Source organism: Ranitomeya imitator, chromosome 1, assembly GCF_032444005.1.
Source record: "Ranitomeya imitator isolate aRanImi1 chromosome 1, aRanImi1.pri, whole genome shotgun sequence".
NCBI classification, from domain to species: Eukaryota; Metazoa; Chordata; class Amphibia; order Anura; family Dendrobatidae; genus Ranitomeya; species Ranitomeya imitator.
In genome coordinates, this window is record NC_091282.1 from 721545523 (window position 1) to 721569119 (window position 23597).

Genomic DNA, 23597 nt, shown 5'->3' on the forward strand with positions numbered 1-23597 from the left:
GAAAATTAAAGCAAAGAGAAACGGGGCTAAATACGTAATGGGTCATGGCTGACCAATGCATCATTACTAGACATGTAATACAAAATACCCAAGCAAAAAAATATATCAATAAAATTTTTTAAAAAGGCATAGAAACACTGGAGTTGGACACCCCAATAATAATAAAAATAAGTGCCATAAAGCAAAGATGGTAAAGGATGACGAAGGGGTATCTAAAGCCCCATGTGTATATCTTCACTAATCCTCGAGGCAATACATTTTAGGATTTGGATACCCCTCCACCATTATTCATTTACCATCTGGCCTCAAAGGGGTTGTCTCAAGTTTGGAAGTTCTACGGTGGGTGCGAAAAGTATTCAGACCCCTTTAAATTTTTCACTCTGTGTTTCATTGCAGCTATTTGGTAAATTCCAAAAAGCTCATTTTTTTCTCATTAAAGAAGTTGTCCACTACTATAAAGTTTTTTGTTTCTCTATCCCCATGATGGCACCACGGAGAGAGGGGTCCGCCCCCAGGGACAGGAAACCTACAGATGAAAAAGGGCGTACCTCTCTCCCACATCAGTTGGTTTCCTGTCCCTGACGGGGAACCTACAGCACGTACCTGAAGGATTCTTTGTGGGATTCCAGGGAGCCGGCCGGTCGGTTCCTGACTGGGGGCGCCCTGTCACGACTGGATCCAGCAGGTTTTCTTCCCCCCTTTTGTCCAACCCTGAAGCACCACCGCTGGGGTCGGCGGGCCCTATGGGTGAGTGTGGCAGGGGGGGGGGGGGCAGTGAAGGGGATCAAGCCTGCCTCCCCCGTCGAAAAAAAAAAAAAAAAGGGGGAGGAAAGAGGCAGGTGACGGCGGTCACCGATAAAGCCTCTGTACCGCTAATCGGTACATGGAGGTAGCGGCGGCTACGCTACCATATGGGGACGCAGGAGCGCACCAAAAGCGCCCATAGCACTGCCGGACACCGCCGCCTAAACCGGAAGTGAGGGGGCAGCAGAACGAGGGCGGAACGTTGGAGCGCGCGCACAGGCGTCCCCAATAATATCCTCCCTATAGGACGCCTGTGCTGCGAACCGGAAGTGACTCGCGCGCATGCGCAGATCACCGCTTTTCACCGGCGGCAAATTTAAAAAGAGCGTTTTTTAAGGGGAATACGTGGCAATACCTCCTCTTTGCTAAAAACGCAGCGGAGAGCCACTATGAGTGACAAAGAGCAGCAAGAGGCACAGGAGTGTGCACAATTGTCGCCTGAGCAAGTGCAGGTACAGCGGCACCCGCACTCACAACATCAGCGCAAGGGAAACGTTTCCTCTCAGCAGCGCAGCAGCAGTGGACGCTCAGGGTCACAACGCAGCCGAGTCTCTGGGAAAACTACACGTCCGGTGACGGATCCAGTGGATATAGTCCCAAGGCCAGAGACGGTATCTCTTATTCACAAAGGGTGAGTGATCTACGTGAAAGTAATAATGTAATACGGGATTACTCTTTCTCCTAGGGAAGAAAATGTACAGCCAAATCAAAGCACAAAGTGTGTGCGATATGTCTGGAAGAGCTACCTTCCTCCTGGGAGAAAAAGCTATGCGGGCCTTGCATAGAAAAAACCATTCAGGAGGAATCTCCGGCGTCCGCATCAGACCTAAAAACACTAATAAAAAATCAGGTGGAGAGTGCCCTCAAAGGCATTAAAGTCCCGAAGAAAAAACACAGATCAGGTCACAAGTCTCCTGAATCTAGCATAGACGAATCAGACAGTGAATCATCCGATTCTAACGATTCGTCGACATCCGGGACCCCTTCACTATCGTCAGAGGGGGGACGCAGTTGCTTCCCCATCGAAGAGACAGACGCACTGGTAAAAGCCATCAGAACGACCATGGGTCTGGTAGACGAACGTCCCAAAAGAACAGCACAGGACATAATGTTCAGCGGATTAGAACAAAAGAAAAGAAGAGTATTCCCGATAAATGAGAAAATTCATTCTTTGATCAAAAAAGAATGGAAAAAAACGGATAAAAAAGTTCTCTTGACCCCCAAGAGAAAATACCCGTTTGACGACCCAGCCTGCTCATCCTGGAGCAAGGCACCCAAACTGGATGTGGCCATAGCAAAGGCCTCCAAAAAATTTGCCCTGCCCTTCGAGGACATGGGCACTCTAAAGGACCCGATGGACAAAAAAGCGGACACTTTTTTAAAAAACTCCTGGGAAGCAGCAGGAGGTGGCCTAAAACCAGCCATCGCAGCCACTTGTACGGCCCGTGCCTTAATGGTATGGCTCGAGCACTTGGATTCACAACTAAAGGAGAAAGTCTCAAGAGAAACAATCCAGAAGTCAGTGTCCATGATGAAAGGGGCGGCAGTCTTTTTAGCGGACGCTTCGGTGGACTCAGCAAGATTAGCAGCCAGGTCGGCCTCTTTCTCAAACGCCGCAAGACGTGCCCTGTGGCTAAAGTGCTGGCCGGGGGACTTGCAAACAAAGACCAAGTTATGCTCAGTACCTTGCGAAGGTGAATTTCTGTTTGGGTCAACATTGGATGACATCCTTGACAAAGCGGGAGATAAAAAGAAATCTTTCCCCGGGTTCCCTAACCAGTCATATAGGCGTTCCTTTCGGAACAGAAAGTTCATGCGGAGAAGACCCCCAAAAGGGAATAAAGACGGATGGGAAGACAGAAGGAACAAAAACAGGGGCTTCTTATTCAACAAACTCCCCCTTCCAGATAATAAAAAATCTCAATGAAGGTACTCCCCGGGTCGGAGGGCGACTAGCCGAGTTTCTTCCAGCCTGGGAAAAAATTTCAAACAGTCCCTGGATTTTAGGTATTATACGAGAAGGCCTCAAATTCAAATTTCGCATCCCTCCCAGCAACTCCTTCATGATAACGCCTCAAAAACAAACACACGAACAGTCAGCTCTCGAGAAAGAAATTCTGAACCTAGTCCAGAAAGGAGTATTGCAAGAAGTCCCATACCAGGAAAGAGGCTCGGGTTTCTATTCTCCCCTCTTCCTCCGCAGGAAACCGGACGGATCGTACAGAGCGATCATAAACCTCAAAAAATTAAACAGTTTCCTAGAGATACAACATTTCAAAATGGAGACAATAAAATCTTGCGTGAGAATACTCTTTCCCTTGTGTTTCATGACTGTTCTAGATTTACGAGACGCATATTACCATGTGCCCATCCACAGAGATTATCAAAAATATCTCAGACTGGCAGTGAATATCCAGGGGGAAGTAAAACACTTCCAATTTCGAGCTCTCCCCTTCGGGATAGCTGTCGCTCCTCGGGTATTCACGAAAATAATGTCAGAGGTAATGGCCCACATACGGGAACAGAATATCCTAATAGTTCCCTATCTGGACGACCTCCTCGTGGTAGGGAACTCATTCCAACATTGCGAACAACAGTTGGATCTGGTCATGGCTTCACTGTCGAGTCTAGGGTGGCTACTAAACATACCCAAGTCCAAAATAGTGCCATCCCAGGTACAGGAGTACTTAGGGATAGTCCTAGACTCGATCACGCAGAAGTGCTATCTTCCTCAGGAGAAGATTCAAAAAATGACACAGGCAGTGTTACAGCTGACGGTATCCCCAGTCACTACTCTGAGAAAAGCAATGTCCCTGTTGGGCTCCATGACTGCCTGTATCCCGACCGTACAGTGGGCACAATGTCATTCCCGGGACCTACAATGGGAGACTTTAGATTCAGGCATATCTCTGCACGGAAATTTAGACGGGCAGTTGAGTATCTCATCAAACACGATACACTCCCTAGTATGGTGGGCACTACCGACAGAGAAGATTCTAACGACGGATGCAAGCCCCTGGGGTTGGGGAGCACATGTAGACGATCAAGTGGCACAGGGGAATTGGAACAAAAGTTAAGAGCTAGACTCTTCCAACATGAAAGAACTGTTAGCGGTAAAACTGGCCCTAACACACTTTCTATATCTCCTTCACAGCCATCACGTAAAAGTCTTTTCGGACAACCAGGTAGTGGTTGCATATCTAAACCACCAAGAGGGCACCAGGTGTCGAGCAATGATGGAGGTAACCCAATCCATCTTCCACATAGCGGAACACAGTCTAAAGTCCTTGACAGCTCTCCACTTAAAGGGCTCAGAAAACCAAACTGCAGACTTCCCGAGCAGAACATGCTTAAAGCAGGGGGAGTGGGTACTAAACCAGTCGGTCTTCGATCAAATCGTGAATCTCTGGGGTCTACCAGAAATAGACCTATTCGCGAACAGCCAAAACCGCAAAGTAAAAACATTCTGCTCAATCGATCCCCGGGGGAACCCTGTAGCTCTAGACGCACTGACAATTCCTTGGAACTATCACCTTGCCTATGCGTTCCCTCCAATGTCACTCATCCCCTTAGTGTTGAGGAAAATTCGGGAGGAGGGAGCTACAGTGATAGTAATAGCGCCATTCTGGCCCCGCAGAATATGGTTTTCTTGGCTAAGAAAAATGTCCATATCAAGTCCATGGGTTCTACCAGACACTCCGAAGCTTCTGTCCCAGGGTCCAGTATTTCACCCCAATATAAAGAATTTACACATGACAGCGTGGCTTTTGAAAGGAGCTTGCTAAGGGATAAAGGGTTCTCTCCCAACTTGGTGTCCACTCTATTACAGAGTAGAAAACCCGTAACCACTAGAATATATGGGAAAGTTTGGAAAAAATTCACGTCAGTATCAGGGGCAGACCCGTCCGGGGAAATTCCTATAGGGAAAATCCTTGAGTTCTTACAGAAAGGTCTGGAAAGCGGTTTGGCTACAAGCACTCTAAAGGTTCAGGTAGCAGCCTTGGGAGCGCTGTATAATTATGATTTGGCCAGAAATCGGTGGGTTATGCGATTCATTAAAGCCTCATCTAGGTCCAGACCCATTCCCCTCCACAACTCTCCTCCATGGGATCTAAACCTTGTATTAAACGCTCTAACCAAACCTCCCTTTGAGCCCCTGACAGAAGTCCCTTTAAAGATCTTATCTTTAAAAACCACACTCCTAGTGGCCCTAACTTCGGCTCGTCGTGTCAGCGATATACAAGCGTTATCTTCATGCTCACCCTTTACTCAGATACTTGATGACAGAGTCATTCTTAAAACTGACCCGGCTTACCTCCCTAAAATAGCGTCACAGTTTCATAGAACGCAAGAAATTTCTTTACCCTCCTTTTGTCCCAACCCTAAAAATGAGGGGGAAAAAACACTGCATACCCTAGACGTAAAAAGATGTCTGGTTCAATATTTGTCAGCCACTAGGGAGTGCAGGAAGGATAGGGCTCTGTTTGTCTGCTTCCAGGGTCCACGCAAGGGACAAAAAGCATCAAAAGCCACGTTAGCAAGATGGATAAGAGACGCCATCGCCCTATCCTACTCATCCTGTGGGACAGCCATCCCAGAGAACATAAAAGCTCATTCGACCAGAGCAGTGGCATCATCCTGGGCGGAGAGAGCTGGCGCTTCAATACAACAGATATGTAGAGCGGCCACTTGGTCTTCCCAGTCTACATTTTTCAAGCATTACCGCTTAGACTTGACCTCCTCTGATCCTACCTTTGGGCGAAGGGTTCTAGAGGCAGTGGTCCCTCCCTAAGAGCTCTATCTATTCAAATCTCTCCGTGGTGCCATCATGGGGATAGAGAAAATGGTAGTTACCTGCCGATAACGGTATTTCTCTGATCCCATGATGGCACCCGTATATTCCCTCTCTTTTCACACACAGGTGTGCACTTGATAATGTACTAATAATTAATTTTAGTCACGGTGCCTCTGTTAAGTTAAATAGGTTAAGTTTAATTTGTGTAAATATTGAGTTGCAGCTGAAGTTCTGTATAAGGCTCTGTAATCCAACTGATGTGGGAGAGAGGTACGCCCTTTTTCATCTGTAGGTTTCCTGTCCCTGGGGGCAGACCCCTCTCTCCGTGGTGCCATCATGGGATCAGAGAAATACCGTTATCGGCAAGTAACTACCATTTTTTTTTCATAAATCTTGCTATTATGTGCCACTGAAAACATCTACTGTGTTTATTTCAGCAATATTACCTGTTATCATGCTGTAGCAGCACACCTTTAGTGCTGGATCCAGCTCTCATGGGGTTAATCGACGACTTCCTTTCTCCTGAGTTATTGTGCTCTAATACTACAAGTTCCATGATGCATTGCACTCGCCTGTAACTCTGCACCTGGCACACCCACTCCAAAACACACCCAAACCCCTCCCTCCTCTGTGTTCAGGCTGACAAGGAGAGGTCGCATCTTGGTCACAAGCTGAAAGCAGCACCAAGCACTGCACAACCATTGTGATCAAGCTTTGAGCTTTTTTTCTTTCTCATCTATTTCATAGTATAGTTTAGTATACATATATGATATACTGTAAAGAGATCTCAGTGCGTATATGTCTTGGATATGTAAATTACACAGTACATGTGTGGGTATATATGTCCATCTACATACACTTGTGTGCATGTATATATTATGTGTGTTCTTATTTTACACTATTTGTGCTCATATACAGGCACAGTCCGGCCGCAAATTGGCCCCCCCACTGCTTCCCTCCAGTCAGTGCCCCCTCCATACTTCCCTCCAGTCAGCGCCCACATAGCGTTTTAGGACTGCGTTTCTGCATGGCATAATGCGGTGTAACGCAGTCCTTTAACGCTGTCATTAGTCGTCTGTGTGCCCAATTTTTTACTATTGATGCTGCCTATGCAGCATCAATAATAAAAACATATGATGTTAAAAGTAATAAAAAAAAATGACATTATATTCTCACCTTCCGCGCCAGCCTTTCACACTACTCGCGACGATCCGGTCCAAATAATGCCCGAATGTGACGTAGCGTTCTCGCGAGACCGCTACATCATTACGTGTTATGGCCGCAAGGCATTACTGGCAACAGAACGTCACGACATGGCCTGGATGCAGAGGACGCTGGAAGGTGAGTATATAACTATTTTTTATTTTATTTCTTTTTTTTTAACAGGAATATGGTGCCCACATTGCAATATACTACGTGAGCTTTGTTATATACTACGTGGGCTGTATTATATACTACATACATATTCTAGAGTACTCGATGCGTTACAATCTGGCCAACATCTAATAAATCTTATTCACGCAGCGTTTCCCAGTTGAAAACAAAATGGCAAAATACTAGGCAGAAACATGTGTTAACGCTGTGATGAAGTGCATAGTGCTAATAAGGTGATGCATATAGTGCTTACTCATGTGGGTATGGTGCCCGCTGAGTACGTAGCTCGAACGCACATTTCGCAATATTTGCTTCTTCGGGAGGTTTGTGTACTGCTGCTTCAGATTGTTGTGTCATCACTAGTGTTGAGCATTCCGATACTGCAAATATCGGGTATCGGCCAATATTTGCTGTATCGGAATTCCGATACCGAGTTCCGATATTTTTGCGATATCGGAAATCAGAATCGGAAGTTCCTATAGTGCAATTATGCAGTACAATGAAGTGTGGGCGGTGCGTGGGTGGAGACTGGGTGTGTGTGCGGGCGGTGTTTGTGCGTGACCATGGGGCTCTCTGCGTGTGTGCCGGAGCTCTATGCGGCGTGCGGGCTGTCTCTGCGGCGGGCGGGGTGTCACTGCGGCGGGCATGGTCTCTGTGCGGCGGGGGGGGCGTCTGCGGTGCGTGCGGGGTGTCTTTGCGGGGTGTGCGGGGTCTCTGCGGCGTGCGGGGTGTCTCAGTGCGGGCATTGTCCGATGGGACTACAAGTCCCATCGGACGATGCCTACTACACTGACAGTGATTGACACATTAGCCAATGATGGGACAGTAGTACTCCCATCATCCGGTTAATGTGTTGAATGAAAAAAAAAAAAAAAATACTCCATACATACTACTCCATACATACTCCATGTCATATGTTGCATGATAGGAGAAATATTAGTCTGCGCTCTTGCTATACTAGAGAAGGTGCTGGTGTAACGGACAAAAAGTCCTCAATGACAATAATAAGGAAATACACCGCACTCACAGGTGGAATATGTTCCAAATATATCACATAGTAATTTATTCACGTACAAAAACCTCAAAGATGACAGTGCAAATACAGCAGAAAGCGTACACAAATGGACGTTTCGAACCCAACCGGGTTCTTAATCTTAATACGCTTACAATAATGTGTACTGTAGTACAGAAGATTTGAGAACATCCCAGCCGGGATGGAATATTGCACTGAGCTGATCTGCTATAATAGATGTAAGAAGCGTTCAGTAGGAAGCTAGCTGTGGTAAGGCGGTAGGGCCTGTAAATGGCGTAGAGAACAGCGGCGCTATACCAAATGTAGGAGGCGCTCAGTAGGGGGCAGTGTCTGCTGATAGCGTAGTGGAGAATGGCACTATAGTAATAAATGTAAAAGGCGTACAGTTGGAGGCTGGTTGTTGCTAGGAGGTAGTGCCTGCTGAAAGCGTAGTGGAGAGCGGCGCTATAGTGGATGTGTGAGGCGTTCAGTAGAAGGCTAGCTGTCGCTAGTTGGTAGTGCCTGTTGCTTGACGTAGTGGAGAGCGGCGCTCCCGCGCCGGAGATAGCCGAGTGCTGCGCTCAGCTGGTCATTGGCGCTCCTATAAGAAAAATTGACCTCTGCTCCAGTCGCAAGGAGGTGTTCAGAGCCCTTTTCTCCAGATCGAGGGAATTCTTCCAAATTTGAGGATGCCCATTTAAGTTTGATTATTCAGGCTATTGTATTTTATGGGATAATAAATGGCCACATCAGGTGTTTTCTGTTTTTTGTTTTTTTTTGTACTAGCACTATTGCACTTGCTTTTTTTTTCATTTTCGGCACTTATGTTTATTTTATTATTGTTCGATTTTAGGTGAGAGAAATGATTCTGTATATACAGTATGCATGTTGGAGGTAGGACTGATGAACGCTTACCGGGGTGGATAGTGCCAGTTGCTGTTTGGATATTTGCTTGTATGAAAGGAAACCAAAGAAAAATGGACAACAGAGCTATGTGAAAAAATATATGCCAATTTTTATTACAAAATATTTAATCACAGAATTCAGTTTAGATACAGTATAAACACAATTAAAATACAGAGGGAAGTGACACCTAAGTGCCACTCCAGAGCAGGAAAGTAACAAAAAATGTCTATATACACGCTTAAAGGGATCTAAAATGGTGTACTGTAATGATTCTGTAACGCTCGCGTCCAGACTGGTTGGTGCGGGGATGTGGCCCCACTGGACCACAGACAAGACTACACTGGAAGGGGCGTGACTAAGTAGCTACCTTGGTGTTGACTGGAGCCTCTGATGGTGAGGTCAGGCTTGTGTGGCAGGAAAATACCAGGTACCACTTCAGGGTGATGTCTGGCTGTGGCTGCTGATCCCACTGGGGAACGGAATACTCGGACGGGTGCATGGCTGGTACACTGGCAGGACTGACGGACAGGACTGGAACTCTGACAGGACAGGTAGATACCGGAATACAGGCAGGTATATGGAACAGGTAGGAACCTGTTCGGACAGGAGAGTATATGGAAACAGGTAGGAACCTGTTCAGACAGGAGAGTACATGGAAACAGGTAGGAACCTGTTCAGACAGGAGAGTATATGGAAACAGGTAGGAACCTGTTCAGACAGGAGAGTATATGGAAACAGGTAGGAACCTGTTCGGACAGGAGAGTACATGGAAACAGGTAGGAACCTGTTCAGACAGGAGAGTACATGGAAACAGGTAGGAACCTGTTCAGACAGGAGAGTATATGGAAACAGGTAGGAACCTGTTCAGACAGGAGAGTATATGGAAACAGGTAGGAACCTGTTCAGACAGGAGAGTATATGGAAACAGGTAGGAACCTGTTCAGACAGGAGAGTATATGGAAACAGGTAGGAACCTGTTCAGACAGGAGAGTATATGGAAACAGGTAGTAACCTGTTCAGACAGGAGAACGGAGGTAGAGCAAGACCGCAAGAACGGACGCAAAGCAGAACCACGGGAGGCAGAGCTAAGAGCAGAAACATAGGAGCGAAGCAAGGCAGAACCGCGCGGATCCGCAGAACAGCGGAGCCACAGAGTGCAGAGCCTAGGGCAGAGCAAAGCCACAGAGTGCAGAGCCTAGAGCAGAGCAAAGCCACAGAGTGCAGAGCCTAGAGCAGAGCAAAGCCACATAGTGCAGAGCCGAGAGTAGAGCAAAGCTGCAGAGCCACAGGTTGTGGCGAGCAGAGAGGCGCAGAACCACAGGTGGTGGCGAGCAGAGAGGCACAGAGCCACAGGTGGTGGCGAGCAGAAAGGGGCAGAGCCACAGGTGGTGGCGAGCAGAGGGGCGCAGAGCAGGAGGGAGAGAACACAGAGGTAAGAACAGCAGAGTGGGAAAGGAAAACAAGCAAGGAACAACTGGAACAGACCTAGACTATAGTACAGACATGAACACAAGAACTGGACACGGATATAGGCCTGGTATTGCAGCCCCCAGAGGCAGAGACAGGACAGGACCTCGCAGCTCAGCAGCAAGATACTAACTGAGGGTGAGGATGCCTTAAATATCAGAGGCCTCTAGGCAATTGGCCGGGGACACATTAGGGAGGTGCAGACAGTCTGTTAGGCTACGTTCACATTAGCGTTTTGCGTGTTTGCGTCGGGCGACGCAGCGGTGACGCATGCATCATGCGCCCCTATAATTAACATGGGGGACGCATGGACATGCGTTGTGCTGCGTTGTGCGACGCATGCGTTTTTTTGCCGCAAGCGTCGGGCGCAGAAAACGCAACAAGTTGCATTTTTCTTGCGTCCAAATTTCGGCAAAAAAGGACGCATGCGTCGCAAAACGCAGCGTTTTTGCGTGCGTTTTGGTGTGTTTTTATTTGCGTTGTGCGTTGCGTCGCCGACGCAGCGGCGCACAACGCAAATGTGAACGTAGCCATAGAATCTGGATTTGTCTGCTCTGCCCCCCTATGCACAGAGCAGGCAGACATGAGGAACACTGCATTGAGTCGGCAGCAGACAGAACTCACAGCATGGCCCGGAGTGAGTAAGTTGATGTAACAGGCAGGTGGGGGATGGGAGGTCATGCAATGATGTCGGCAGGGTTGTTACAGATTCTATATGTAGATAGTAATAGGGTCAGATTAAAGGTACCTTCACACATAACGATTTTGTTAACGATATCGTTGCAACGTCACGCTTTTTGTGATGTAGCAACGATATCGTTAACGAAATCGTTATGTGTGACAGCGACCAACGATCAGGCCCCTGCTGGGAGATCGTTGATCGCTGGGGAATGATCAGGACCTTTTTTTAGCCGCTGATCACTCGCTGTCATCGCTGGATCGGCGTGTGTGACGCCGATCCAGCGATGTGTTCACTGGTAACCAGGGTAAACATCGGGTTACTAAGCGCAGGGCCACGCTTAGTAACCCGATATTTACCCTGGTTACCATTGTAAAAGTAAAAAAAAAAAAAAAAACAGTACATACTCACATTCCAATGTCTGTCACGTCCCCCGGCATCAGCTTCCCTGCACTGACTGTCAGCGCTGGCCGGCCGTAAAGCAGAGCACAGCGGTGTCGTCACCGCTGTGCTCTGCTTTACGGCCGGCGCTGACACAGTCAGTGCGGGAAGCTGACGCCGGGGGACGTGACAGACATCGGAATGTGAGTATGTACTGTTTTTTTTTTATTTAAACTTTTACAATGGTAACCAGGGTAAATATCGGGTTACTAAGCGCGGCCCTGCGCTTAGTAACCCGATATTTACCCTGGTTACCCGGGGACTTCGGCATCGTTGAAGACAGTTTCAACGATGCCGAAGTCTTTCACCTGATCGTTGGTTGCTGGGAGAGCTGTCTGTGTGACAGATCCCCAGCGACCACACAACGACATACCAACGATCACGGCCAGGTCGTATCGCTGGTCGTGATCGTTGGTAAGTCGTCTAGTGTAACGGTACCTTTAGAGTTAAGTGTAAACACTCACAAATAAGGTTTTACATAAAGTGCATAGTGCTTGAATATCAAAACATATAAATAGTATATCACATAAGTAAATAGTAACATTTAATGTTATAAGGCAATGGGATAGATATAGGAAAAATATCTGATCATAAGTATTACATCGGCATACCAAATAGATTCAAGATGCTAAGGCATAAGTAGACAAGAGGGACAAACCTGCAAGCAGACGTGGGAAAGGCAGACCCCAACGCGCGTTTTGCAATGTGCTTCTTTGGGAGGTGGGGGGGGGGGCATTGTGGTTAGGACTGAACACTTATCAGGGTAGATAGTGCCAGTTGCTGTTTGGATATGTGCTTGTATGAAAGAGTATCAAAAGACTGACTGTCACTTCCAAACAGAAAACAGGTGTGAACAGATGCATACTATTAGTAGCCATATCCATACATAACTAGCAAAGTAGCACACTGTAATGCTATAGCATGCAAACATGAAATATATGAAATTGGAGTTGTGTTAATGCTCTAGAAAATAGAAAAAAAAACAAGAAACTTATTTCATAAATTGGACAATTCATGTATGTCCAGCAGCCATGACAAGGCGATCTTCTTATGCTCTGAGCCTATCCTAATGTGACTCCTCTCTTTGGTTGATAGCCTACATTTATATGGGTAGGTTCCCTGCAAGACTTCCAAATCCTGGAGCAGTTAAAAGAAGTGACTTAACATGTGCACAGCAATGGGGGTTGTCCAGTGAAGACAAGTTGTCACATAGCCACAGGATAGGTGATGATGTGCTGATCGATGGGTGTCCTGATGCTGATCGGTGGGTGTCCAATCCATATTAAAAGCCAGCAAAAGTCTCACCCGAGCACATAACGTACTTAGAGAAAACCATTGAGTCGACACCATAGTTCTAAAATTGCAGGCCATGAAGCCTTAATTTGAAATAAAAATTCAGAGCTGAACACAACACTGATCAAATCCATTCCATCATCTCCAGAGTGTAGAAAAGTGAACACACCTGAAAAATAGCGGTAACGATTTAACCAGTCTTGTAGTGTGTCCCGAAGATAGGTCCAGGAGCCAGCGGCACTGTGAAGACATAAATCAATCTTCGATTTGCTGCAGTGGTCAGGTGACTAGAGGAGCGTGTCGTCGGATGTTTCTCCAAATACATATTCTTCTAGTAACCTGACACCTGCAGCGGTCTTATGACTTTGCAACGGAGCAGACATGGCTTCAAGAGCAGCCTCCGATGGATCCACTTGGGTGAGTGTAGTTCCATTTACCATTTTAAAACCACCAGGGCCTAAAAAAATAAATGTATTTATTTCAGTGTCGCACAATCTCATTAACCATTTTATTTGCATAAAACCAGAGTGATTGCACATGCACGGCCACTTCTCTTCCGGGAATGGATGACCTTTGTACCCTACATGAGCTGGGGTCTGACATTTGGTCCACATCCATAAGCCATAAATGTAATTAGGGGAAAGGACACTGTGTTAACTTCCGCTCCTCTGATTCTTCCTTCCTCACTGCTCACTTGCCTGCACACGTTCCGTATGGTAACACAACAGGGTAGTGGAATTTGAAGTGACACTGTATTCCAGAAGGTTCTGCTGACTAATCCCAGTATTTCTATGTACATCATCATATGAATTCTTTTTTTTAAGGAAATAATCAGCTTGTGCTCAGTTGTGATGGCCAAGTTAACAGCAGTAATGACCAGCAGGCAGATCCCACCTTCTTTGTTATACATTTATTAAAGGAACCGCCATCTTATTGATCACAAGCTTTTTGTAACTATTCTAATGTTCTGTGTAAACACCTGTTCTTCTTTTCCAACACATATCCCCAAACTGTTGGGACCCATTTACACTGGCAGATAATCGAGAATGCTTGTTTCTTAATTACCACTCAGTCTAAAGAGATCGCCAATCACCTGATGGATGAGCAAAACTCTTGTTAATTTGGTGAAATAATTTTTAAGCAGGCCTAAAAATTATCATTCTTGGCAATACATCGTCCTGTGTATAAAAGCCGTGTCTTCGATAACATGATCTTCTATTCATACAGAACGATTGTATTAATGATCAGTCTGGGAACATGGAAGTGCTAAACAGGCCATTAAAGGGAACCTTTCACCCCCAAAATCAAAGGTTAGCTAAGCCCACCGGCATCAGGGGCTTATCTACAGCATTCTGTAATGCTGTAGATAAGCCCCCGATGTAACCTGAAAGATGAGAAAAAGAGGTTATATTATACTCACCCAGGGGCGGTCTGATGGGTGTCGCGGTCCGGGGCCTCCCATCTTCTTACGATGACGTCATCTTCTTGTATTCACGCTGCGGCTCCGGCGCAGGCGTACTTTGTCTGCCCTGTTGAGGGCAGAGCAAAGTACTGCAGTGCGCAGGCGCCGGGCCTCTCTGACCTTTCCCAGCGCCTGCGCGCTGCAGTACTTTGCTCTGCAGCGTGAAGACAAGAAGAGGACGTCATCATAAGAAGATGGGAGGCCCCGCACCGGACCGCAACGCCCATCGGACCTCACCTTCGATTTTGGGGGTGACAGGTTCCCTTTAATCTGTTTACATGTAGCTGATAAGCAGGCATTTAACATCTTTGGTCACCTGTGTAAATGGGCACTTATTTTGGGACTGAGGAAGTGTTTGATCCCAGAGTTTCTCCAGCAGAGGCCAAGAATGTGAATTGAAAGATTGTCTACATTTGTTTCAGCTTTCATCCCAGTATGGGGTCCATGTATGCGGAGAAGGAGGAGAATATGAGACTCTCACTTTGGACTGTCCACTCTTCAGGAAGAAAATAATTCTGTAAGTTTAGTTGCGTGTTATTTCTCAGTATGCACAAGGTTGTTTAGATAATTTTGTAATGCAGCCTTCAGTTTTACTGGTATTTATGGGTATATTCCCACCACCTACTTTCCTAATTAACATATAACATCACACTCCTGGTCCCCCATCCACCTTTAAAATATTTTTACCAGGGTTTCGGGTTATAACTTATCCAGAGGATAGGTGATAGCTTACTGATAGCTTGTGGTCCAACTACTAGAACCCCTACTCATCCCGGGACCATGGCTCTGAAGACCACCTTCTATATGGAACAGCAGCTGAGCATGTGCACTACAACTCTTGTATTGCCTACGGGTGCTACTCTTTGTTATCTCCAACAGTCCCATAGACAGTGAATGGAGCCATAATACAAATGCTCGACCATCGCTTCATTTAGACAGGGCTCTGCTGAACTTCATTATAAAGTGTAGTGTGGGTCTCAGAGGCCAAATGCTATCTGATGTTATATTGAAGAGCACTCAGTATTATTGTATGGGGCAGGGCAGATCAGCTATTATTTTCTCATGCCAATTTGGCATGAGAAAATAATCGCAGCATGCTGCGAGTGTATCTGATAATCGGATCGCTCTCACCCATTCAAGTCTTTGGGTTCGAGTGAAACATCGGATTACACTCGTATGGGAGCACACTCGGTTGACACTTGAATCAAACTCTGACAGAGTTTGAGCCAAATATTAGCATAATTGGCCCCGTTATCTCGCATGAGAGAATATACGGCCATGTGAGCATACCCTAACAGTTGTCCTGTGGACATATTCTCCCACCTGAGTTGCGGATCTTCAGCTCCTGCAAAGTGACCAAGGGCCTCTTAGACACTTCTGTAATTAGGGCTCTCTTTGCTTGGGAGGTCAGTTTAGGTGGACGGCCATGTCTTGGCAGGTTTGCAGTTGTTCTATACTCCCTCCATTTTTTGGATGATGGCTTGAACAGTGCTCCACGAGATGCGAAGAGCTTAGGCTATTTTTTTTTATAACCTAACCCTGCATTACTCTTCTCCACAGCTTTATCCCTGATCTATTGGTGTGTTCCTTGGTTTTCATGATCATGATCTGGTCTGTCTCCGAGACCTTCACAGACCAGATATGGTTATCCTGGGAATGAAATACACATAGGTGGTCTTAATTTACTAATTATATGACTTCTGGAGCCAGTTGGTCACTCAGGATTTTTTTTAGGGGTATCAGACTAAAGAGGGCTGAATACACCTGCACATCACAGTTTTCACATTTATATTTTTAAAATCTACTATGTAATTGTCTAAGGGTCGCTTCCGTCTCTGTCTGTCTGTCTTTGTGTCTGTCACGGATATTCATTGGTCGCGGCCTCTGTCTGTCATGGAAATCCAAGTCGCTGATTGGTCGCGGCAAAACAGCCACGACCAATCAGTGACAGGCACAGTCCGGAAGAAAATGGCCGCTCCTTACTCCCCGCAGTCAGTGCCCGGTGCCCGCATTCTCCCCTCCAGTCACCGCTCACACAGGGTTAATGCCGGCGGTAACGGACCGCGTTATGCCGCGGGTATCGCACTCCATTATCGCTGCTATTAACCCTGTGTGTCCCCAACTTTTTACTATTGATGCTGCCTATGTGGAATCAATAGTAAAAAAATGTAATGTTAAAAATAATAATAATAATAAAAAAAAAAACACCTGCTATACTCACCCTCCGTTGTCCGACGATCCGCTCGTGCCTGCCGCCATCTTCCGTTCCCGGTGATGTATTGCGAAATTACCCAGAAGACTTAGTGGTCTCGCGAGACCGCTAAGTCATCTGGGTAATTTCACAATGCATCCTGGGAACAGAAGATGGCGGCAGCCGCGCGCATATCGCCGGAGCATCGGTGGATCCCAGGGGGTGAGTATATAACTAGTTTTTATTTTAACTACTTTTTTACTACGTGGCTCTGTGCTGTATACTACATCGCTGTGTAATATACTACGTGACTGGGCAATATACTACGTATCTGGGCAATATACTACGTAACTGGGCAATATAGTACGTGGCTGGGCAATATACTACGTGGCTGGGCAATATACTACGTAACTGGGCAATATACTACGTGGCTGGGCAATATACTACGTGGCCGGGCAATATACTACGTGACTGGGCAATATACTACGTAGCTGGGCAATATACTACGTGACTGGGCAATATACTACGTGGCTGGGCAATATACTACGTGGTTGGGCAATATACTACGTAGCTGGGCAATATACTACGTGACTGGGCAATATACTATGTAGCTGGGCAATATACTACGTGACTGGGCAATATACTACGTGGCTGGGCAATATACTACGTGGTTGGGCAATATACTACGTAGCTGGGCAATATACTACGTGACTGGGCAATATACTACGTGGCTGGACAATATACTACGTGACTGGGCAATATACTACGTGGCTGGGCAATATACTTCGTAGCTGGGCAATATACTACGTGACTGGGCAATATACTACGTGGGCTGTGCAATATACTACGTGGCTGGACAATATACTATGTAGCTGGGCAATATGCTACGTGGCTGGGCAATATGCTACGTGGCTGGGCAATATACTACATGGCTGGGCAATATACTACGTGGCTGGGCAATATACTACATGGCTGGGCAATATACTACGTGGTTGGGCAATATACTACGTGGTTGGGCAATATACTACGTGGCTGGACAATATACTATGTGGCTGGGCAATATATTACGTGGCTGGGCAATATACTACGTGGACATGCATATTCTAGAATACCCGATGCGTTCGAATCGGGCCACCATCTAGTGATTATATAACCATGTATCATTGCCTTTACACTTCACAAATACTTACTACGGTACTTTGTGTTGGTATTGCATAACAGCCCAATAAAATACATTTAAGTTTGTGCGTGTAACGTGAAAAATGTGGAAAAGTTCATGCAGTATGAATACTTTTTCAAGGCGCACTGTACATATTATTCTGCTCAGCTCCCCCTTCTCTACTCCGTGTTGTCCACAAATTGGACTGTATGTACAATGTGACAGGTTTCCTTTAAATAGATGGACATTTATGTGATTGTAGTCGAATACAAAAATGAAGAGATTTTATCAGTTTCTATAAGCCACTCTGGCCCTTTAATAACTACTGCAGTAGTGCTAAAGCTGCTATATGTTATTCCAGCGTCAGATAATTTGAAAAACAAAAATTAAGAAAAAAATATCTTAGAGCGTGGAAGTTCTCTGTTTTTTTAAATTAAAGGAAGAGTGGAAAAAATCCTGTGAAGCCCTCAAACACATTAGTCTACTATTCATGGGGCACCGGACAACCGATGGTCCGGAAAGATGTCAATCGGACATATCCGATTTCAGACTGCTGACCGCATTGACTGTCAAAGATAAGACACCATCAGAGATGTCTGTTCTTTCCACAGGCGAGCACCATGTTCGGGTCTGCAGACTATTTCAGCAGATCATTTTTAAGTTGCTGACCCCATAAGGTGTTTGAACACTGTGATTGGCATTGGCGCAGCCGTCATGGCACAGCGGTGATCACAGACAATCGCCTTCCTGCATTCGGTGACAGGCAGTTGTTTGCTTTTCACTGTGAGCTTTCACTTTTTAACATTAAAATCCCAGTAATCATAGCTCATAATTCTCTCCTGACAGCGTTTAGTCAGGATACCGTTACTCTTATGTTGGCTGCTTGTACTGTCCTGAGTGTTAGGACGTGTTCTTGACATTAGGAACATTTTGCTATTTTCAACTGATGTAAATGGATACAAGAATAGCTATGTGATGAATTGAGGCTGCTAAGAAGGCAGAACATGTACCCAGGATGTGTCAATGAAAGTGACCGGGCCACTTTAAAGAGGACCTGTCACCAGGTCAAAAGTGGCCATGTTTTGCTCTTATTTTGTTCCCACTGAATAGTCTGTTTTTGTTTTGTTTGTTTTTTGTTTGAAATCCGCCATATTGTTCTAGAGATACAGCCCTTTTTTATTTGTTGTTAACTTTTATGGTCTTTGTAAAGGGGGCGGTGCTCACAGGGTGATAAGGCTGAGCAGCATAAAGACACACCCCCGAGGATCCAGAGAGCCACGCCCCCACAGTAAAGACCATAAAAATTAACACAAAATAAAAAAGTCCATATCATCTCTGGAACCGTATTAGATTAAAAAATACCCCCCCCCCCCACCCAGAAAACTCAGGGTAGCAAAAGTAATAAAAGGAGGACAAAAACTGGCCACTTTTACTTGGTGACATGTATTCTTCAAAGTTCTCACAAAGGTAACTTTCTGAACTTTCAAAGAGTTGTTCCCGTCTTCATCAATGGATATTCTCAGATATTGCTTGTAAAACGTGAACACTTTTGCAATCTGCTGCTTATTAAAATTTTGTAGCTGTTATTGAGATTTTACCACTTTCATTTACAGCTCGATGACTATGAAACAGACCACCACGGCTATCTAAGCACTGCATTGAAGTTGGTCTGAATTAGGAGGTAACGGAGCCCTCCAGGATCTTAGAAAAACACATGCATCGTGCTTATGTCCAGCAGCAGTGGTCGGTCTCCAAGACAACACGCTGTAAACAAGAGTTAATATCTCAAAAATGGATGCAAATTTTAATAAGCAGTAAATTGCAAAACTGCTTGTTTTTACAAATTTCATCCAACAATATCAATCAATAAAGCTGGGAGTAACTCATTAAGAACAAAAATTATTTAGGTTATGAGTCATGTTGTACAATTCCAATAGGATTTCTTAGACATCCCACATACGGTTAGGTCCATATATATTTGGACAGAGACAACATTTTTCTAATTTTGGTTATAGACATTACCACAATGAATTTTCAACAAAACAATTCAGATGCAGTTGAAGTTCAGACTTTCAGCTTTCATTTGAGGGTATCCACATTAAAATTGGATGAAGGGTTTAGGAGTTTCAGCTCCTTAACATGTGCCACCCTGTTTTTAAAGGGACCAAAAGTAATTGGACAGATTCAATAATTTTAAATAAAATGTTCATTTTTAGTACTTGATTGAAAACCCTTTGTTGGCAATGACTGCCTGAAGTCTTGAACTCATGGACATCACCAGACGCTGTGACGCCATTAAAGAATATTCCACTTTTTTGCTTTATTAAACTCTTAGGTTGCTTTGGCTTTATGTTTTGGGTCATCGTTCATCTGTAATATGAAACGACGACCAATCAGTTTGGCTGGATCTAAGCACACAGTATGTCTCTGAATACCTCAGAATTCATTTGGCTGCTTCTGTCCTGTGTCACATCATCAATAAACACTAGTGACCTAGTGCCACTGGCAGCCATGCATGCCCAAGCCATCACACTGCTTCCGCCGTGTTTTACAGATGATGTGGTATGCTTTGGATCATGAGCTGTACCACGCCTTCGCCATACTTTTCTCTTTCCATCATTCTGGTAGAGGTTGATCTTGGTTTCATCTGTCCAAAGAATGTTCTTCCAGAACTGTGCTGGCTTTTTTAGATGTTTTTTCGAAAAATCCAGTCTAGTTTTTGAATTCTTGATGCTTATGAGTGGCTTGCACTGTGCGGTGAACCCTCTGTATTTACTTTCATGCAGTCTTCTCTTTATGGTAGATTTGGATATTGATACGCCGACCTCCTGGAGAGTGTTGGTCACTTGGTTGGCTGTTGTGAAGGGGTTTCTCTTCACCATGGAGATTATTCTGCGATCATCCACCACTGTTGTCTTCCGTGGGCGCCCAGGTCTTTTTGCATTGATGAGTTCACCAGTGCTTTCTTTCTTTCTTTCTTTCTTTCTCAGGATGTACCAAACTGTAGATTTTGCCACTCCTAATATTGGAGCAATTTCTCGGATGGGTTTTTTCTGTTTTCGTAGCTTAAGGATGGCTTGTTTCACATGCATGGAGAGCTCCTTTGACCGCATGTTTACTTCACAGCAAAACCCTCCAAATGCAAGCACCACACCTCAAATCAACTCCAGGCCTTTTATCTGCTTAATTCAGAATGACATAATGAGGGGATTGCCCACACCTGTCCATGAAATAGCCTTGGAGTCAATTGTCCAATTACTTTTGGTCCCTTTAAAAACAGGGTGTCACATGTTAAGGAGCTGAAACTCCTAAACCCTTCATCCAATTTTAATGTGGATACCCTCAAATGAAAGCTGAAAGTCTGAACTTCAACTGCATCTGAATTGTTTTGTTTAAAATTCATTGTGGTAATGTTTATAACCAAAATTGGTCTCCTCCCTCATGCCTATGTCCACCTTCTTCTCTCTCCTTCCTCATGCCTATGTCCACCTTGGTCTCCTTGCTTTCTCTTCCCTTTGGAGATGTCTCTTGACCACTGCAGCCAATGTTTTACTGAGCAGTCATGTCTTGTCTAAGCCAGACGATAATGTTGAGGAGCACTGGAGAATTGTGCGACTTAATGGGAACCTGTCACCCCGTTTTTTCAAGAAGAGCTAAAAATAGCGTTAAATAGGGGCAGAGCTGGGCTTTACATTAGTGTATTTTGGAGCCTTTATTCCCCACCTATGCTGCCGAAATACCTTTGTAAAGTCGCCGTTTTGGGCTGTCACTCACGCTGGTCAGGTCATATGGGCGTGGTGACAGCGCTGTTTCTCCCCCAGATCTCCGTTGGTGGCGTAGTGGTGTGCGCATGTCCAAGTGGTGAATCCACTGCGCAGCTTCAAGGAAAATAGCGCGATCTGCGCTATTCAGCCGTTTATCGGTGGGCGCGGCCATCTTTGTGAGGCCGCACGTGCGCAGATGGTTCTTCTCGGCTTCCCGGGGCTTCAGGAAAATGGCCGCGGGATGCCGCGCGTGCGCAGATGGCGATCTCGACGGCCATTTTCCTGAAGTGAGTGACAGCCCAAAACGGCAACTTTACAAAGGTATTTCAGCAGCATAGGTGGGGAATAAAGGCTCCAAAATACACTAATGTAAAGCCCAGCTCTGCCCCTATTTAATGCTATTTTTAGCTCTTCTTGAAAAAACGGGGTGACAGGTTCCCTTTAATGTGGAACAATGCTCCTCTTTTTTTTAATGGCATTTACAACCACTGGCCCATTTGTTTATTAACATACCAATAATAAAAGCATTAAATGGAAAATCTGTCAGCAGGATTTCACTCCCCAAACTATGTATATGACCATGTAGCTCTTTCAAAGACAAGTCCAGTAATACCTTTACATCACCAGTCCGTTCTTTCGTTACAAAAAAATAATAATATTTGAATTGGTATGCAAATGAGGCTGAAGAGCTATGGTAGATCTGAAGCCTCTGTCACTCCATCTCTATTCCCTGTTCAGCGCCACCTCCCCCTGCTTGATTGACGGCTTCTTTATCTGAAGTAACACAGTATAGAGGCTGTTGGTTAAGCAGGAGGAGGTGGAGCTGGGCGGGGATTAGAGCTGGAGTGACAGAGACTTCAGATCTACCATAGCTTTTCAGCCTCATTTGCATATCAATTCAAATGCTGATTTCTCAGTAACGTGTGAACGAACTAGCCATGTAACGATATTGCTGGACTTGTCTTTGAAAGAGTTAAAGGCACATACAAATAGTTTGAGGGATGAAATCCCGCTGACAGATTCCATGTAATAATAATAACATAACGTAATAGCAGAAGCATTCTCTTTTGCTGAAAGGATAGATGTAATTTCATGACTTTATTGCTGGTTCTAATGCTTGCAGGGATTTATATTTTAGAATGAGCCTTTGTTCCAATTCACTGACCCAAACAGACATTTTGAAAATAAATAACGAACAATTGAAGCAGAGGATGTTAGAAAGTTTCTGAACTTTTGAAGATAGAATGATTCGTCTTTATTCACACAGAGGTGTCACTGGCATGTAATAAACTCCATCACCGATCTCACCACAATCACCGCTCACTGCACGATAACTATTCTCCATCTTTCATTTCGCACTTCTGACGGGTAATGATTTGGAATGACCCTTCTTTTTGTTTTGATGCCGCAGTAATTGCCGGTATTGGGCGGCACTGCGGTTACCGTAGGTTCTTTCACGGTTTTTCCAATATAAGATATAGCAGAATTTCTTCCTTTTTTTTTTGTTTTTTTAGGAGAAAAGGGCAACACTTAAGAACTTGGTAATTTGCTGAGTTCTTCACATAGGTCTCCAGCTAATTATAGACGGTTATTCGTGAATTCTCCATCCTTCCCCTGCCGGTAATTGTAGCCGCACTATTAACAAGCTCCCATCATAGCTGCAGGCGACAGCGCTGCGAGGTCGTCTTCCTATGTTGGATGCCCGGCCATTGCTCACTAGCATATATGCATTACCCAAAGATTTCCCGCATGATCATGATTCCTACCATCCAAGAGAAAAGAAAGATTTCTGAGTATTTCATCCTTGAGTCTAGTGTTCTGATTATGTTTTTTATGCATTTATTGTCGCTCATATGTAAAAAGCATGTTAAAATGGCAGGAGGCTCCGGTCATAAGATTTTGCTTCATTAACTTATTCTTATCAGTGTGAGATTATGGTCAGTGCCTCTGATTGTCCCATTTGCTCTCCTTCATGTGCTGTGACGTCTCTGCTCTGTCCACTCATGGATGTGACCCTGCTGTCTCTTCTTCTGCAGCGATTCCTCAGAGGTGGTGATGCACTCTAATGATGCCTTTGCCCCTGTGGCTTATCTCCGAGTGTCCAAGCTTCATTTGGAGGGTAAAGTGAGTAACACGAGGCAGCAGCCGCTTCTTGGAATTTTCCGATCACATCTCTGAGCAGCCACATAAACTATTAGGGTATGTGCACACAATATGTTTTAGACATTTGCATATACACCTAATTTTACA

At 45.2% G+C, this 23597-nt stretch overlaps 1 protein-coding gene across 2 annotated transcripts in view; it reads left to right on the plus strand.

The window, feature by feature from the left end:
• The window catches only part of DPH6 (diphthamine biosynthesis 6), a 127626-nt gene that overhangs the window by 59878 nt on the left and 44151 nt on the right, over positions 1-23597 (plus strand). Inside the window, exons 7-8 of one of the 2 annotated variants that reach the window (XM_069732510.1) lie at positions 14656-14750; positions 23384-23471. In XM_069732510.1, coding sequence (XP_069588611.1) covers positions 14656-14750; positions 23384-23471 — 183 coding nt within the window. Of the gene's footprint in view, positions 1-14655; positions 14751-23383; positions 23547-23597 lie in introns of both variants that reach the window. The other variant, XM_069732511.1, reaches the window with a different exon arrangement.